General features: G+C 35.2%; 2 protein-coding genes across 2 annotated transcripts; one reads left to right on the top strand and one right to left on the bottom strand.

The window, feature by feature from the left end:
- The first annotated feature begins 814 nt into the window (after positions 1–814).
- Positions 815–2,560, top strand: LOC141667095 (uncharacterized). Its single transcript, XM_074473449.1, has 5 exons — positions 815–951; positions 1,062–1,083; positions 1,181–1,286; positions 1,897–2,004; positions 2,127–2,560. The coding sequence occupies exons 1-5, from the start codon at positions 888–890 to the stop codon at positions 2,226–2,228; spliced, it is 402 nt and encodes a 133-aa protein (XP_074329550.1). The 5' UTR covers positions 815–887; the 3' UTR covers positions 2,229–2,560.
- A 949-nt stretch (positions 2,561–3,509) lies between these two features.
- LOC141667565 ((S)-8-oxocitronellyl enol synthase ISY1-like) lies at positions 3,510–5,134 on the bottom strand. Its single transcript, XM_074474112.1, has 2 exons — positions 4,964–5,134; positions 3,510–4,875 (listed from the first exon to the last, which is right to left on the bottom strand). Exons 1-2 carry the CDS (start codon positions 5,000–5,002, stop codon positions 3,751–3,753), a joined length of 1,164 nt encoding a protein of 387 aa, XP_074330213.1. The 5' UTR covers positions 5,003–5,134; the 3' UTR covers positions 3,510–3,750.
- Positions 5,135–18,207: the final 13,073 nt, after the last annotated feature.

The raw sequence follows: 18,207 nt of genomic DNA, 5'->3' as shown, positions 1-18,207 counted from the left end.
TAGTTATCTAGTCAAATTCTCATGCATTTGTACTTAATATTTTTGACATCGTCAAATATTAGTTAAACTTTTATATTATGCTAATTTACAAGTTGGGGGAGATTGTTAGATATATTTGATAATGTCATGTCTAATATGATTTGTGTTTAGTTTTTAGATCTTACTTATCTCCTGACAAATCAGTACTTAACTGGAAATCATCACTTATACTGAAGTCAAAACTTAAGTTGTCAGAACTTAAGTTATCAGGAGATATTTATCAGGAGATAATATCAGGACTTAAGGAGATTTTTAGATAAGGAAGGCGGCTGATTGAAAGGAAAGATGATCAAGACAAACGCAAGAAGAGATATGCATGAAGAAGGAATTCTATGAAGAATAGAATACTTAGAAGAAAAGATAACTAGTTGATATATTTTAGGAAGCAGAATTATATTCCATATCAATTAGAGATTATCTTGTAACTGTGTAGTATATAAAAACAGACATAGGGTTTACACTATATGTGTTATCATAATCGAAGTTATTATTTATTGTAATCCTAGCAGCTCTCGTGATAATTTGTTCATCACTGAGAGAGGACAGTTCCATATGAGAGGACAGTTCCATATTGTAACAGAGTTTAATAAAATTTATTTTCTGTTACTTGTATTCTTTAATTCGATTTGATTATGATAAACATTGTATTCAACCCCTTCTACAGTGTATATGACCTAACAAACTATATTTTATAAAAATCTCGAAATACGTGCAAACAGTGCACGTGTACTACCTAAAGGGACGGAGGGAGTAGTATATTACAACAACAACTATATTATAATTCTCCTGGGACATTTTTTAAAGCAGAGACTGTGATTTCACTTTATGTTTGGTTGTGTTCAAATTTGATGACTGCAACAACTATTTTGGTTGCAGAATCTATATGGAAGGAAATTGAGTCAACTCGTTCAGGTCCATCCCCAACTCGGTCCTTCCCCTTATTTTATTTATCTATTTTATAATTCATACTTATTTTCTATCTATTTTTTCCCATGTATCTAATGTTTCCTTGAAATAAACAGTGAATGATGAGCATTTAGACAAGTAAGTGCATACTGTATTATTACATTCAAATCATTTTAATTTGAATTTATGAATAAAGAGCTCCATTGATATTTTTTGTTATAATATGTGCAAGTAGATTGAGGTTTTTGTTTGGTAAGAACATGGAGAGTGCTGCTAGAATAGTGGACCTTAAAGGGGTCAAGAAGATTTCTGGAGACCAATCAGGACGCACTATTTTTCAGGTTTTGTCGATTTTTTAAACCCCGTTTAAATTAATTTAATCTTCTGTGTTTTTTTAGTAGATCGTGACCAATATATAGAGTTGTATTTGCTTGGGCTGCTTTTATTCTATGAGATCAAAGTTCAATATGTTTCTTGGCGGTGACATTTTCGGGTGTCGGGTAGTGTATGTGTCATTTTAGGCTGTTACGGAACTTATTGAAATTTGATGTAATAAATATACAGGCTTGAAGATAAAAATTTAAATTCATGGCTAATTCTGCATCATCTTTGGGTAAATCGGGTCGTGTCGGTGACATTTTCGGGCCTCGTATCTGCAGTCTTGCTGATAATAGACTTGAGTTATATTAATGTTAGACATTGTCATCCATTCTGTTGAAATTTTAAGTTGATTGATGTGAAACAGTCTAGGAGTTGCCGAGTGTTAGTTGATTATGTGAAATTTAGTTTGGTACCAGATTAAGTTTGATACTATGTAGTATTAGATTATTTCTTGACAGATGAATATAGAGGAGCTCTACGCATGTTTTTGTCAGCTATCTACCAACAGCTGCAGATGGTAATTCTTTCGTTTCAGAAGAATAATATCTGGTGGTTGTTAATTCTGTGTAGGTTACAGGGGAATCTAAGAGGAAGGAGGAGTATTTTTGCTTTCCTGAACACTATTGTAGTTGTCAATCTTTCTTCTACGACATCGTAAAGAATGGGAAACAGCTATTTGTGAGTACTATCAACTTTCTATTTCATCAGTTTTATGTTTGCAATTTCATAATAAGATTCTTGCAGTGCTGTGTTTCCTGCTCATTTAGTATACTCGTTTAGTCGTTTTGCTTCTTATGCAGTGTAAACATCAGATAGCAGCAAGACTAGCTTCTTCGAGTGGACTATGTGTTGATGTAAAGATTTCAGATGAGCAGCTAGCAGTTTTGCTTTCAAACCTCTGAGATCAACTACTCATCTGTGAGTATGTAGAAATGATGCGAGGAATTACTTCCTATTGAAATCACAACTGAATTGGTCTGGCAATGTTATTTTTTTGTATATTAAGCCACTTTTAGGGATCAAACCTATGGCCTAAAATATTAACCAAAAGCAAACTTAAAGCTGTAGAAGATTAACAGCAGCTTAAGCTGTTACAAGCAATATTATACTTATATTATTGCAAAATTATAGATTCCAGTTACATAAGACTTGGACATAGTTCCAAATGAAATGTACAACTTACACTTTGCAACAGCCTCGGAGGGGAGCTAATGAGAGCGACAAATTCTTTTAATACTTGATGGTTGATGCAATATTCCCAGAAAACTTGGCCTCTTCGAGGTGTTTGACTCAAGACCGTAAGTTAATTATTATTTTGTTCTTCGTTGCTTTAAGCTGCAAAACATTATTCTTCATAATACAATAGATATTTTGGTTAGCTACTGCATTTTTGTTACATTTGATATTAATTCTGACATAGCTGCACGCCTATTATAGACAACCATGTGAGATCTATTTTCGCTCCTTTTCTAGGACCACCTGCTAAGAGCCCAAGACAATATGAACTGAGAATTATTATCAATAATTTCAAAAATACTTTGATTATGAATGGAAACAGAGCGTGTACAAATAGACAATCATGTCACAAAATGCAAGCACCTGCACGGTTGCACTGTAATAAAATTCTGGGAGTTGTTCCGAATGAGGGGTTTCGTTTTTCAACACTTAGTTCAAACATAAAATTTCATGTTGTAGCGCTGCAGTAGCAAGAATATTGATGAATGATGAGCAAGTTACTCTTAAATAAATCCTGAAGCAGGACTCGGAGACTAACTTAGGTAATATCAAAACGTTCAGGGTTTGTGTTGGAAGAACAAAGTTAAAACATCCCAGAGACCCCAGATTGTGTCAGCTTATTGGGTACATGTCCAACTCAAATTAGCTAAGCTACTTATTGTGTGTTGCTTTCATATGGTTGTGCCCTATTGCTGTGGTAAATGGTTGGATATAACATTCTTCTGGCTATACGTATACAAATCTTTTGTTAAATGTAATGCTAATACTTGGCTGTTAAAAGTTTAGTTTTACTAGTCTGTGGAGCATGTCTAATTTCACAAGACAACTACAAAACATTGTTACATCAGATGCTCAAATTCTGTTTAAGAATATTCAGGAGAAGAATAATCTGGTTTTCTCCTATCATTAGGCTTGGCAACTCGAAGAAAAGATATATCACAAAATGATGAAATTTAAGACGATCTAACTGTAAGTAAATCAGTACAAACTCGAAAAGCTGTTCAATGCCTTCAGTATTGCTGCAGATTTCAAAATACCTGAAATGCAGTACATAAACAAACACAAAAAGAAACAGGGTACAAGAAGTTTGGGAATCAATCCTTCCTTTTATTTCTATTTCTACATTGAATAACATAGACATTCTTAAAACTCAAACTGAGATTAAACCAGTGAACCAAACAAACACAACTATGGAACAATTTTGTAACCTTTCATCCTATCAATCCAAGAGATGAGCGACGATTTTGAGTTCCTGAAACCCAAAAACCCATGTTCCTTGCTCTTGTTCATCGTATCCAAAGGACACTCAATCCCAAGTACCATATCAACAAACCACCAGATCGCTACATCTTCCAACTTCGTAGGTGCCAACCCATTCGCCTTGACAATCTCATCCCACACCGGCCCTTTATCCTTCATCAAGTCGACCAGGCACAACCCCTCACCCTCAAAATCTCCACACTCCACCTCAAACTGCTCGCCAAACACCTTCCACAAATGCTTCCACTTAAACACATCACCATTACTACAATTAAACGCCTCATCTTTAGCATACGGATCCACAGACGCCCAAATCTGATGCTCAGCAATCAAATCCGCATCAGAAGCATCTGAATACCCCTCCCAAGCCCCCTTAACCCCTGGAAACCTCATAGGCACACCCTCATGCTTACAAATCGTGGCGTAAACACACAATGTACCAATCAAATTCATCATACTATAAGGCGAAAACCCAAATATATTCCCCGGCCTATGCACAGACCAGGTCAATCCCTCTTTCTTCTCCACCTCCTCAAACAAAATATCCTCCAACGTATAATAAAAATTAGCCACATCCAATCTCGGAAGATCCTCACTAAACGGAGGCTCGTGAGCAACTTTTCCATACAATTCAAACGGACCTAAATAATGTTTCCTACCCGTCTGTAAACAAACATGTCTCAAATCAACAGCATTCGGGATCACAGCATTCAACACATTCCGAAACATTTTCCCATTAACTTCACAATTCTCGGCTTCTGTAGGCCTATTGGACCAAGTCACATAAAAAATGTGAGTAACATCAGTAAGCTGAGAGAGCTTGGACTGAGTTTCATCGGGGTTGGAGATATCGCATTGTACGTATTCGATAGGGTGATCGGCGTTCCAGGAAGGTCTAGGACGACGAGCAACGCCGTAGACCTTCCAAGGACCTCCGGGAGTGTCGGAGAGAGGGAGAATCTCGGCGAGACTGTTTCCGACTATGCCTGTTACGCCGATTACTAGAGCTACGCTCTCGTATTTCGGCGCTACCTCGGTTTCTTCTAGCTTTTTCTGCACATGATTAGATAGATACAATTACAAATTAAAATTACAAGTAGATACGGGAGGGAGAGAGAGGGAGAGAGAGAGAGAGATTTACCCTAGCAGCACCGATTGCGCCAGACCACCACCAGCTCATTGTGTTGATTGTTTGTGGAAGATGAAGATGGGAGATGTGCTGTAAGATTGATATACAGTGTTTGTATGTATAGACAGAATAATAAAGGGAAGAGTAGCAGATGATGATGATGATATAATTGAAGGCGGTATACTAGTTTACAACTTACTGATGTACCCTCTAGTTTCTTCTTTAACAAATTACCATAAAAAATGCTGATTTTTTTTTATTATATTCAAGATTATATTTGATTGCTTGCATTCGAGATTGTAAAACTGTATTTTTGTCGTATTTTTCACATTTAAAATTATAATAAACATATTTTTATAAAAAATGAAAAAAAACATATTTGTATACACCTAGTTTAATATACAATTACAATTTATCAGGGGATCTATATTTACTATACTCGCTAAATTAGTGAAATTTCTATGTCACAGGGGTTAAATTTCTTGGTAAGTAGTTAATATCTGAAAAATTATAATTAAATTAATTTCATAACTCTCGTTTGATATCGATGTACGTGTGAACATGAAATTTGTAGTTGGAAACATTGAAGGCATATTTTAGATCGTTTCTCTGCAGCGTCACATGTTGATAAACTTTGTGTCTATAATTTATACACGTATGTAAAATATTACACAGACAGCACCAAAAATGAAAAATACCAAAAATGAAAAAGCAACTACGGCACGACAAGTAAGCAAAAAGAGAGCTTTTTCTTCTTTTTTGAAAAACAAAGACTGTCATTCAAGAAAAGAAAAGATTATATTGGCAAGTCTGCAACAAAAATAGATCTTGCAACTTTGGAAAAATTCATATACCAAACAGTATTAGCTCGATTTGATAAAATTATTTTGACTATATAATGAGTAAGACCATTAGCGGATTGTGTTACATAATCAAAATCTTTAAGACCTACATGAGTGATCAACAATATGATATTATCGACTAATCCATCAAAGTCGCTACATCCATAGTAGGACTTTTTTTTAACAAACTTACAACATTTGCACAATCAGATTCAATACTAAATTTTGATATCTTCATGTCACCTTCCATGACGAGTCCTTTTTTTATTGAATAAAGTTTAGCCACCAACGGACTAAAAACTCTATGAAAATACATGGATCGTGCTTCAATAACTGACCTTTTTTCGTTTCTTAAAACTGTAGCAACACCACATCCTATATCTCCCTTAGAAATAGAGGCATCAACATTAATCTTGAAATAATCATGTTGAGGAGGTCTCCATTTACTTTTAACAGACTCATTCTTCCCAGGTGTATGTGATGTATTCACTTTCTTATAATCATCAATATATTTGTAACACCACTCCACCAAAATCATCCAATGATGTAGATTGAACTATTTTGGATAGAAAAACAACAACATCTGGACATCGATAATCTTTAATAATTTTTCAAAAGTCATATGTTCTCCACACCTCACTGATTTTCTGACATAACCATAAAGCATGAAATATATCTTCACATTGAGCTCCACACCTAAAACATGATGCATTTGAAATTACACCTCTGTAATAAAGCACTTGGTTTATTGGCAACCACTGGTGACTAAGCGTACAAACAAAATGTTTAATTTTTTGGAGGAACTCTCATTTTCCAGATGCTACTCCACCAGTTTTCTGCATTCTTCATCTCCAGGCTCTCTGCATATTCTGTATTTCAGATAACAACTTTATAGCCACTCCTGACAGTGTACTCCCCATTTTTAGAATAGTGCCAAAGAATCTTATCCTCTGTTTCCCATCCCTCACATGGAATATATAAAATAATTCGGCTGTCTTCTTCATTAAAATTTTTTACAATAAAATTCTCGTCCCATGAACCATCATTATTCTTTAGATCAATAACATATAAATCTTCTGGAATCGGCGGTTGATCATAAAATGTAAAATTATTTGCTCTAGGAATCCAAGGATATTTCAGAATTTTAACTTTGTTCCTATCACCGATTCTCCACATATAACCTTTTTTAATAACATCTCGACCTCAGATAAAACTTCTCCAAATTAATGAAACTTTAGAACCACACTTTGCTTCCAAAATATCACAATTTGGAAAATAACAAGCTTTAAGTACCTTAAAATAAAGGGAATTTTGATTTCTGATTAATCTCCATATCTGCTTTGCTAAGAGAGCCTGATTAAAAGTTTCCAGATCTCTGAAATCCAACTCACCACGATCTTTAGGCAAACATAAAACTCTCCATTTACACCAGTGTATTCTTTTTTTTTTTCATCCGAAGATCCCCACCAAAATCTTGCTGCCAGCCTATGGAGATCGTTTATAACACTTTTTGGCAACTTGAAATAACTCATGGTATAGGTTGGAATGGCCTGTATTATTGATTTAATAAGCACTTCCCTCCCTACACTCGAAGAAAGAGAACCCTTCCACTTTTTTAACTTGTTCCACACTTCATTTTTCATACCTTCAAAAATTTCTTTTCTCTTTCTTTCAACAAAAACCGTCAATCCTAGATACCTCACATATTTACTCACCACTTTAACTCCAAGATTTTTTGCAAGCTCACCACCCACATTTTCATCGACCTTTTTACCAATGCATAACTCTGATTTATGAAAATTAATAGCTTGTCCGGATGCCTTTGCATACACATTTATAATTTCCTTAAAAGCATTCACCTCTCTTATATTAACTTCCATAAACACCAAACTGTCATAAGCAAAAAATAGATGAGAAACCCCAATATCTTCCTTTCCAAAATTGAGCCCTGGGATTTTACCCTCCCTCTCAGCCTTTTGAATAAGACAAGACAACGCTTCAACGCACAAAAGAAATAGATAAGGGGATAACGGATCCCCTTGTCTAAGCCCTCTTTCTGGAATGACATGACCCTTCACTTCTCCATTAATTATGAAAGAAAATCACACGGATGAAATACAATTTATGATTTTTTCCACCCACTCTGAACAATATCCAAGCTTCAACATAACTTTTTCTAAAAAACACCATTCAACTCTATCATATGCATTGGCCATATCTAGCTTTATCGCCAACTTAGAACCATTCTTAAATCTATCTTTATTCATACTATACAGCCCTTCAAAACCAGTCACAACATTATCAATGATCATTCGTCCTGGCACAAAAGCACTCTGGTTTTCTGAAATAACCTCTCCTAGCGTGAACTTCAATCTATTCGCCAAACATTTTGTCACAATTTTATAGATGACATTACACAGACTTATAGGACGAAAACTTTCGACTTTATCTGGCTTCTCAACTTCTGGAATCAAAGCAATCAATGTGTCATTAAGACAATCCAGATAAGCATTATTATTCAAAATATTTAGACAGACTGCCACAACATCATTTTAATAGTTTCCTAGAATTTCTGATAAAATAAAGCTGGCAATCCATCCTCTCCTGGAGCTTTTGTAGCATTCATTTCTTTAACAGCTTCACAAATATCATTTTCATAAAAATTACACATTAAAATATTATTCATGCTATTTTTTACTCTTACGTGTAAACAATCAGTAACTCCCTTAATAACAAAACCCTCTGGACAAGATGACTTGAATAGATTTGGAAGTACCTGTTTATTATATCTATAACAATAGCCTCCTCATCTTGCCATATACCAGTCTCGTCTTTTAAACCCAAAATCTCATTCTTTCTTCTTCTTGCAGAAATTTTGTAATGAAAATATTTAGTATTTTTGTCATCCCATTTAAGCCATAAAGCTCTACTTCTTTGCCTCCAAAAAATCTCATTTTTTTCTGTTAAGCTTTTTAAAACCTGCTCTTCATCTTTAATCTCTCTCCAAACCATATGATCATTAAGAGAGCTAAGATAAGCCAATTTATTTTTTGACTCACGAACCTTGCTATTAAACTCCTTCATTTTCTTCTTATTCCACATATCAAGCTAGTTACCACATTTCTTCAATTTATTTTTAAACTGCTGAACACAACCCCCGTTTAGCTCATTCTTCCATATGTTAGATACCATTACTTTACAATTTTCATCGTTACACCAAGCTTCTTCATAATAGAATCTTGTTTTTCAATTAACTTTCCCGCACTTGTTATCAGTATCCAAACTTGGACAATCAATCAACAACGGTCTATGATCTAAGCACCAGCAATCAAATACTGAAACCCTTGCATTCGGAAAAATTTTCAGCCACTCCCAATTACATAAATATCGATCAAGTCTTTTTAATACTACTTTATTCCTCCGGGTCATTTCACTTTTAACCTGACCAAAGTCGATAAGTCTGCAATCGTCTAACACCTCTTTGAATGTGTTCATTACAACTATACTTCTTTGATTACCGCCCACCTTCTCATAATTTCCAATTATTTCATTAAAATCACCCATACACATCCACCTTCCATTGGAATCTTTACCTAATCTTCGCAAAAACTCCCATGATTGCACTCTAAATGAAGGCACTGGATGACCATAAAATCCAGACAGAAACCATGGCAAAAAATCATTACCTGCTACTCTAGCATGAATATGACCTTTTGACCAGTACAACACATTCACACACACATTATCATTCCACAATATTAATAGTCCACCACCCAAACCATTCCTGTCCATAGCCCACATATTATTAAATTTCAAATCTTTAGATAGCCGATAAGCTTGATGTCTGAGTAATCTAGTTTATGTAAGAAAAATTAAATCTGGTTTATAATTTCTCACATGGGAATTTAGTGCATTGAATGTCTAGGAATTCCCAACTCCCTGGACATTCCAACTTAAGAGCTTCATAGATTCTGGCGGTCCTGCTCTACAGGATCCGCCGATATAAACAAATTAGAAGAGAAAAGAGAATCAGTGGTAACCTTAGAAAGACCAACCCCCATAGATTTTTCAGCATCATATCCCAAGTTAAAATTCAATTCTCCTTGAGTCGGAATCACTTTGTTATTGTTTTGGCCAAGAGTTTTTGTTTGTGCTCTTGCTCGATTTTTGATTGAGATCTTTCTTCTACCATTAGTAGCAAACCCTTCTTCACCATCATTTATACTTTTCACTCCTATAAAAAATTCTTCAGCTGGAACTATAACTCCAGTAGTTTGTACACCTTCTTTGATATTATTCTTACCCGGAGAACTCAATTTTCTTTTTTTCTTTTTTCTCTGTGTCTTTATCTATGACTTGCCTCTTTCTACTACCTTCAGTATCTATATTTTGATCCATTTTCGTTATTGGATCAGCTTCAGGCCCTTCCCTAAATGCAACTAGACTTTCTTTATCAGGCCATGCAAGCCCATTAAAATTGACAACATCCATTGTAATATTTTTGCTATTATTTTCTTTGAAGCCCAATTTTCTTTTGTTAAGATGGCGTGGCATCACACTCTCATTCTTTTCATATGGCTCCACAAAGATATCATTATTCACATATGCATAGCCCCCGAACTTTATTCACGTTTGTCTCACTTTTTTGGAAATCCAATGTTTCCATATTGCTAGTCTTGCACGCTTCCTCCACCATCCCCTGGGGAATCGATTCCCCACGTGTTACCTAAACAAAAGGAGAGCTTCTTTCCTACAATTTTATATTTCTCTATCTTATTTTTGCCACATACTCTTGTACTGTATCACCCACAAATTGAAAGTTAAATTATTTAAAAGATATTTGATTCGTGATATTTTAAAATTATTTTATGCTTTTGTTTATATTAAACTCAAATATGATGTATTTGAATATAAAAAAATCACCCATAAATGCAATTCTTGCTTATTCCGATATTTGTCATAACAAATTTTATAAGGCATAAAAGAGTATTAATAATAGCCAAATATGTTCGAATGCTTCTTCTCTCTTATTTAGTCTACCTTGAAGATTCATTCTGATGATCTACTTTCTTAACCTTTTGGAACTTGTGAATCAAGCTGGCAAATATTGCTACTAAATATTATGTTTATGGCCTCAACTCAACGAGTGATCTTACGATAATACGATACCAATCCAATGGCATTGTATGTGTTCTCATTTGGTCTACATCATGTATAATCATGTATTGAACCATATTAACATCGTCGACAAATATAGCATCGGCTGCATAACTGGCTACAAAGATTTTGTATGTGATTGCATCTGCAGCAACTTAAAGAGTAACCCCTCTTTCTAACATGAAGTTGATGATCTCATTTTCCTTGGTCATAATTTGTCACCAACCATATCAGGAGAAAAACCTTTCCTCCTCAACTCCAAGAAAGCCCTTTCAGTTTCCATTAAAAGGTCACTTTTACTATTTACTAAAATACATCTCATCTGCACGAGCATGCACTCGCTCAATCTGTTTTGCATAAGCATATGCATGCACTGATGAACTATATATTTGCTATTTAGGCTTACACTGTCTATCTTTCATTTCAGCAAGTACTATTCAGAATAAGTATCATAGGTGGAATGGAAATATTGAGATTAATCCTCCCTAATGCAGCTCCATATTACTTATCATAGCTCAACATTGTACCTGATCATAACTAACACAAATAGAATGCCACCCGGCATAACTAACTTCTGCTAATGACAGCTAATGACCGCCTTAGCTTTTCACCTGTATATATACAATTATATATAATAAAGAAATATATGTAATTAGATACACATATAGATTGCTAGATACATAGCTTGTGAGTTCAACAATGGATTTTATCTTCATCTTGTTCATCCTGATTATCTTTTGAGTTTTATTGCTAATTCATACTTTATCGAATCACATTGTATCAGAGCTTGTCAAACTTCGAATCTGCAGATCGAGGTCTCGATTGTTCATCACATTCATTTCATTGTCTTCATCATCATCAATTGATCGCTAATCGTTTCCGCATCGTCAATCTAAACTCAGGTGTTCATTCTCGATCTTTAGCTACTAATCTGAATCGATCTCTAAGAGAAGATTATTTGCTATTTTCGATATTTTCTCAGATTGCTTTTCAATACTCCTTAATTATTGATTACTCTAAGATTATAATCGGAATCATCATCATCAAAACACTTAGTCCAGAAATATGATTATATCGATATAATCTTTTTGATTCATTTCTCAAATATCGAAATTTGTTATTCTAATTCTGTTTCTATGGCGATTCAAAGCAATTCACAAAATAATGATCAAACGAATGCTAGTTTTAATGTCGATTCATCTAATATCTACTATATTCACCCTTCCGATGCTAGTTCGAACCAATTAGTTTCTGTCAAGTTCAATGGAACTGGATATAACAACTGGAAACAAAGCATGATGCTTGCGTTATCTACTAAAAATAAGCTGATATTTGTGAACAGAACCGCGGTTAGACCTGTAATTGGAACAACCGAGTATAAAGCATGTGAAAGGTGAAACGATTTGGTAATTTCATGGATTCTATTCAATCTAGATGAGATTATAACACGTAGTGTGTTGTTCTTGAAATCTGCAAGAGAGTTATGGAAAGATCTTGAAGACCGTTTCGGATTTGCTTCTATAACTCAAATTTACTCTCTCGAACAGAAGTTATCTGAGTTAACTCAAGGTCAATAGAGTGTTTCTGAATTTTACACAAGGATCAAAACTCTATGGGATAGTATTGATGACATCCAACCTTTGCCTACGTGTGTTTGTACTGCATCTACCTACACTTGTGCTTTGATAGAAAGGATTTACAATGCTCAGCAAACTCAAAGAGTGTTACAATTCTTAATGAAGCTCAATGTTCATTTTTCAGCAGTAAGAGAAAACATCCTCATGATGACTCCCATACCGAATGTGACTCAAGTCTACAGAATTGTGGCTCAGGAAGAGGATCATATAGGATTTTTTCAAAGTGCTATAACTGATAATCTTACTTTTACTGCAAACAGAAAGCCTTACTACCAGGGATAAAATTCTTATTTCAAACTCAGGGATTCAGGCCAAACATCAATAATTTTGTCAAAAAGAAGCCCCAGAATAACTACTATTATACACACTACAAAATAGCTGGTCACAGCTTAGAAAGGTGCTTCAAGATTCATGGTTTCCCACCTAACTTCAAAGGAAACAAAGATAGAAAAGTGGATGTTATGGTTATCAACTCTCCAAATAATCAGACTCCTAATGCTGCAGGGACTAACAATAATCAGATTTCTGCAGAGCAATACCAGAAACTTATGGATTTGTTGAATAAACAAAACATGACTGATTCTAATGACAATTCATCTAGCCATGCTCTATTGGCAGTTAATCTATGTCTAATGTCTTGTTCTACATCATATTGGATATTGGATAGTGGTGCCACATGCCACTTTTGCCCTGACTTACAAAGTTTGAGAGTTTTAAACCAATTATTGACAGTAATAGAACTATTACTATTCCTGATGGTAGCAAAATTAGAGTTCTTCATAAGGGAACAGTGAAATTAAATGATAAAATAGTATTGAAACATGTTTTACATGTTCCTGATTTTCAATACAAACTTATATCAGTTCACAAGTTATGCCATGACATGAATTCTCAGTTGGTATTCACTGATAATCATTGTATATTACAGGACCTTTTGCAGAAAGATCCTCCACTGCTTCTTGGTGATCTGCAAAATGGACTGTATGCTTACTCTCCAAAGATGGTGATTGTTACTAAAGCTTGCTTTATTGCTGCTGTTGAAGAAGCTAAACTCTGGCATTTGAGGTCAGGACATTTACCATTTCATCAAATAAAATTTCTACACCCTTCCTGTGATGTCAAAGAATATAAGAAAACAGTTGTTTGCCAAATTTGTCCACTGGCTAAACAAACTAGAAATTCCTTTTCTAGTAATACTATTAAAACTACTGTTGTACTAGAGTTGCTTCATATCGACCTCTGGGGTCCTTATTGAGTTAGGAACCATAATGGTTGTACCCAATTTCTCACTATAGTTGATGACTATAGTCGTTTTACTTGGATTCATTCGGTCAAGTATAAATCTGATGTTTCTCAAGTCTTAGTTGATTTTATACATTATGCAGAAAATCAATTTCATACCAAAGTTTTATGTGTTCGATCTGATAATGCCTTAGAATTTGCTTCTAAGAATTTGCAGCAATTTTATAAAAGTAAATGTATTGTCCACTAAACCAGTTGTAGTTACACGCCACAACAAAACGGTGTTGTAGAACGCAAACATCGCCATTTATTGGAAAATGCACGGGCTTTGTTTCATCAGTCTAAGTTTCCAGAGAAATTCTGGGGAGAATGCGTTTTGTGTGCAGCCTATCTAATCAATCGAATGCCTCTTACTAGGATTAGCAATGTCACTCCATACCAACGAATTTATAAGAAACCACCTTATCTTTACAATCTCCGTGTCTTTGGCTGTTTATGTTTTATATCCACAAGCAAAGTTAATCAGAGTAAGTTTTCACCTTGATCTTCTATTTCTGTGTTTATTGGTTATCCTGCAACCCAAAAAGGCTATAAAATATTGGACATTGCCACTCAACAAATATCTGTTTCTCGTGATGTCACCTTTTATGAACATCATTTTCCTTATCATATTTTATCTTCTGATTCAAACACTTAATATCATAATGCTTTCTTTTCGCTACTAGTTACTACTCCTGACCACACTTTTTAGACACTGAGGAGATCAGTACATATAATATAATACATGAACCTCATGAACAGAAACCTGATGTTTCACAATCAGAAGAGGTTTCTTCAACCGATTCTACCAATGCTCCTCCTACACTTCCAGTTGTCCGGCATTCCACCAGACATCGACAACCTCCAAGTTATCTCTCTTCATACCATTGTAGTCTTGGCCATACCGATAAGTTGCAGACCACACATTGGTGTAATCTTGTCACTTATGATGGATCTTTATCTTCTCATCGTGTATTTTCTGCACAAGTTAACATAATAACAAGACCACAAAACTACAGAAATGCTTCAACTCAGCCAATTTGGGTAGATGCCATGTCAAAAGAAATTAAAGCATTGAAAGATAATCAAACTTGGTAGCTAGTAGATTTACCACTTGGAAAAAAGTCCATTGGGTCGAAATGGGTTTACAAAGTGAAACTACATGCTAATGGTACACTTGAAAGGTGTAAATCCCGATTGGTTGTAAAAGGGTATAACCAACGTTATGGTATTGACTACGAGGAGACCTTCTCTCCTGTGATTAAAATGAGTTCTTTACGCTGTCTGATTGCGCTGGCAGCAAGTCGAGCTTGGCCACTATATCAATTTGACGTGAATAATGCCTTTTTTCATGGCACCTTATAGGAGGAAGTGTTTATGCAGGTTCCTGAAGGCATGCCCAATCATGAGAATAAAGTTTATCGCCTCATCAAATCTATATATGGCTTAAAGCAATCATCACGTGAATGGTTTGCCAAATTCCATATTGAACTTACTACCATGGGGTATGTTCAATCCAAAAATGATTATAGTCTCTTGATCAAAAAGACAGGTGACCTTAATACTATCGTTGTTGTGTATGTTGACGACATAATTGTCACAGGAAATGCTGCTTCTGATGTTCATCATTTGAAATCACATTTGAATCAAGTGTTTGGTATCAAAGACTTGGGCCTTTTACACTATTTTTTAGGTATCGAAGTAGGGTATGTTCTGAATGGCATTATTCTTAGTCAACGAGAGTTTGCAAAGATCTCCTCGCTCTTTGTGACATCAACTTCTCTAAGCCTGCAACTACACATTTACCTCTTCACTCCAAAATCAGTAATTCCCTTGGTAATTTGCTACCTGATGCTAAGTTTTATCGATCTCTAGTTGGCACACTGAATTATTTGACTAATACCAGACCTGATCTCTCATTTGCTGTGCAGACATTAAGTCAATTTCTTCATCATCCTCGAATTAGTCATCTCGAAGCCTTAAACCATACTCTTCGTTATGTGCATTATACCTCAGCATAAGGCATTTTACTTAAAGATACTGATTCTTTGACTGTTCAAGCATTCTCATATTCTGACTGGGCCTCTTGTCCAGACTCCAAACAATCCATTACTGGTTATTTGCTTTTATTTGGGCAGTCTCCCATTTCCTGGAAATCGAAGAAGTAGAGTAGTGTTTCTCGTTCATCCTCCGAAGCTGAATATCGAGCAATGGCCTTTGCAGCTTCTGAGGTTACTTGGCTTGTTCGACTACTCGAAGAAATGGGTGTTAATAACCTTAAACCCGTTACTTTGTGTTAGTCGCTAAACAAGCGCTAATAATACACACAAGTATACGTGTTCGCAAGTAATATAGAATTATTTTTAGTTCATTCCCATAGAGACTAGCTTGGTTAACTAATTAATTTATGCACTTATGCACCGATGATATGGTTATAATCCAATGCTAAGACGATAACAATTTGGGATTGTTTATAGCTAAGAATTAAACTAACAATTATAACTAAGGGAATAAGAATGATTGAATCAATATATATGACAAACATGAGATTCTAACTTCATTAAATACTTCATTCAATAGCCTCTTCGTTCTTAACCTTATCATATAATAGTGATGACACTAATCAGATAACACGAAACTAGTAAACGCCAACTTTCGTTGTACGAATACCCTACTACCAAGCATCCACAAAAGAGATAGAAGTTGAATAGACACCAATTATGCTTAGTCCTTATATGTCTATAAGAATTGAAAACATAACGGTTTAATGCGCAAGTTATCTATCTTGATTACATAAGGCAAGTAAAATGGTTAAAATTACCTACGAATCCTGCATAACAAATACATGAACCTATGCTAGCATGGCAAGTTCTAAATCTCTATATTCACTTTCGTTTCAATAAATATTAACTTGTTATCTTATATGTTAGCTACGCACATAAGATGAATAAGCACAACCAATATTAGGATATCAATCAATCACCACACACCAAGATATTGAAACAAATTAACTATAAAAATCCATAAGTAAATCTGTTAGAACCCCATAACGATTAGTTCATAACCGAACTCATCGTCACCATGGGTTCTAATGAAAGCATGATAATAAACAATATAAGAGAACTAGGGTTCAAGAATAAATCAAAAACAAGCATCCAAGTATCGCCTAAATCAAAGAAAACAAAAGTCTTCTTCTCCGTGACCGTCTCGTGCTCTCTAGGTCTTCTTATTGCTCTCCCCTCGCTCCTTGTTAAAAACGTCTTTTTATTGGTGTATATAGGCTCCAGGATGACCAGGACTCTCAAAATCTTCAATTTTGACTAAAATCAATGATTCTGGGAGAGAAACCGGGCGCGGGCGCGCTATTTTCGGGTGCGGCCGTGCTGGAATAGTGTTTTCAGCGGCGCGGGCGAGCTGGTTCTGGCGCGGCCGCGCTGACATTCTAGAAAAATTCTGATATTTCTTCTTTTGGTCGTATTTTTAGTTCTGCTCGTCAGAATTAGGCGATTCAACTACCCACGCGAAGCTAACGAGATTCTCTACAACTTTAGAATGACCTAGGCTTCTAATTCTGATTTATTTTCAGCATATTCCCTTAAAAAGCTTCTTTCTTCATTTAACTAATGCCTGAAATGCACAAACACAAAAACATATCAAAAATACCAACAACTTGAGTCCAAAACACCAACTTAAGCCTGAAATAAAGCGTTCCAAGTAGATATAAAATCCACTTATCACTTTGCATTGCGACAACCAATCTGCCCTTTACATTGCCAAAAACCCTATTTTTCATGATCACACAAAGCACATCGCAATTGATTGCCATTTTACACGCGACAAAGTGATGGAAGATTGCATATTGAACTTACTACCATGGGGTATGTTCAATCCAAAAATGATTATAGTCTCTTCATCAAAAAGATAGATGACCTTATTACTATCGTTGCTGTGTATATTGACGACATAATTGTCACAGGAAATGCTGCTTCTGATATTCATCATTTGAAATCACATTTAAATCAAGTGTTTGGTATCAAGGACTTGGGCCTTTTACACTATTTCTTAGGTATCGAAGTAGGGTATGTTCTGGATGGAATTATTTTTAGTCAACGAAAGTTTGCAAAGGATCTCCTCGCACTTTGTGACATCGACTTCTCTAAGCCTGCAACTACACCTTTACCTCCTCACTCCAAACTCAGTAATTCCTTTGGTGATTTGCTACCTGATGCTGAGTTTTATCGATCTCTAGTTGGCAAACTGAATTATTTGATTAGTACCAGACCTGATCTCTCATTTGCTGTGCAGACATTAAGTCAATTTCTTCAACATCCTCGAATTA

Source organism: Apium graveolens, chromosome 6 (genome assembly GCF_009905375.1).
Source record: "Apium graveolens cultivar Ventura chromosome 6, ASM990537v1, whole genome shotgun sequence".
Lineage (NCBI taxonomy): Eukaryota > Viridiplantae > Streptophyta > Magnoliopsida > Apiales > Apiaceae > Apium > Apium graveolens.
The sequence above is the reverse complement of the archived record's forward strand: the minus strand, read 5'-3'. Positions and strand labels throughout refer to the sequence as shown.

Bases quoted from the DNA above. Each gene is read 5' to 3' on its own strand.
- LOC141667095 (XM_074473449.1), top strand. From the start codon at position 888: ATGACTGCAACAACTATTTTGGTTGCAGAATCTATATGGAAGGAAATT. The intron at 952-1,061 runs GTCCATCCCCAA...TGAAATAAACAG, and splicing joins AATTGAGTCAACTCGTTCAG to TGAATGATGAGCATTTAGAC. The intron at 1,287-1,896 runs GTTTTGTCGATT...AATTCTGTGTAG, and splicing joins CAGGACGCACTATTTTTCAG to GTTACAGGGGAATCTAAGAG.
- LOC141667565 (XM_074474112.1), bottom strand. From the start codon at position 5,002: ATGAGCTGGTGGTGGTCTGGCGCAATCGGTGCTGCTAGG. The intron at 4,876-4,963 runs GTAAATCTCTCT...AATCATGTGCAG, and splicing joins GCGCAATCGGTGCTGCTAGG to AAAAAGCTAGAAGAAACCGA.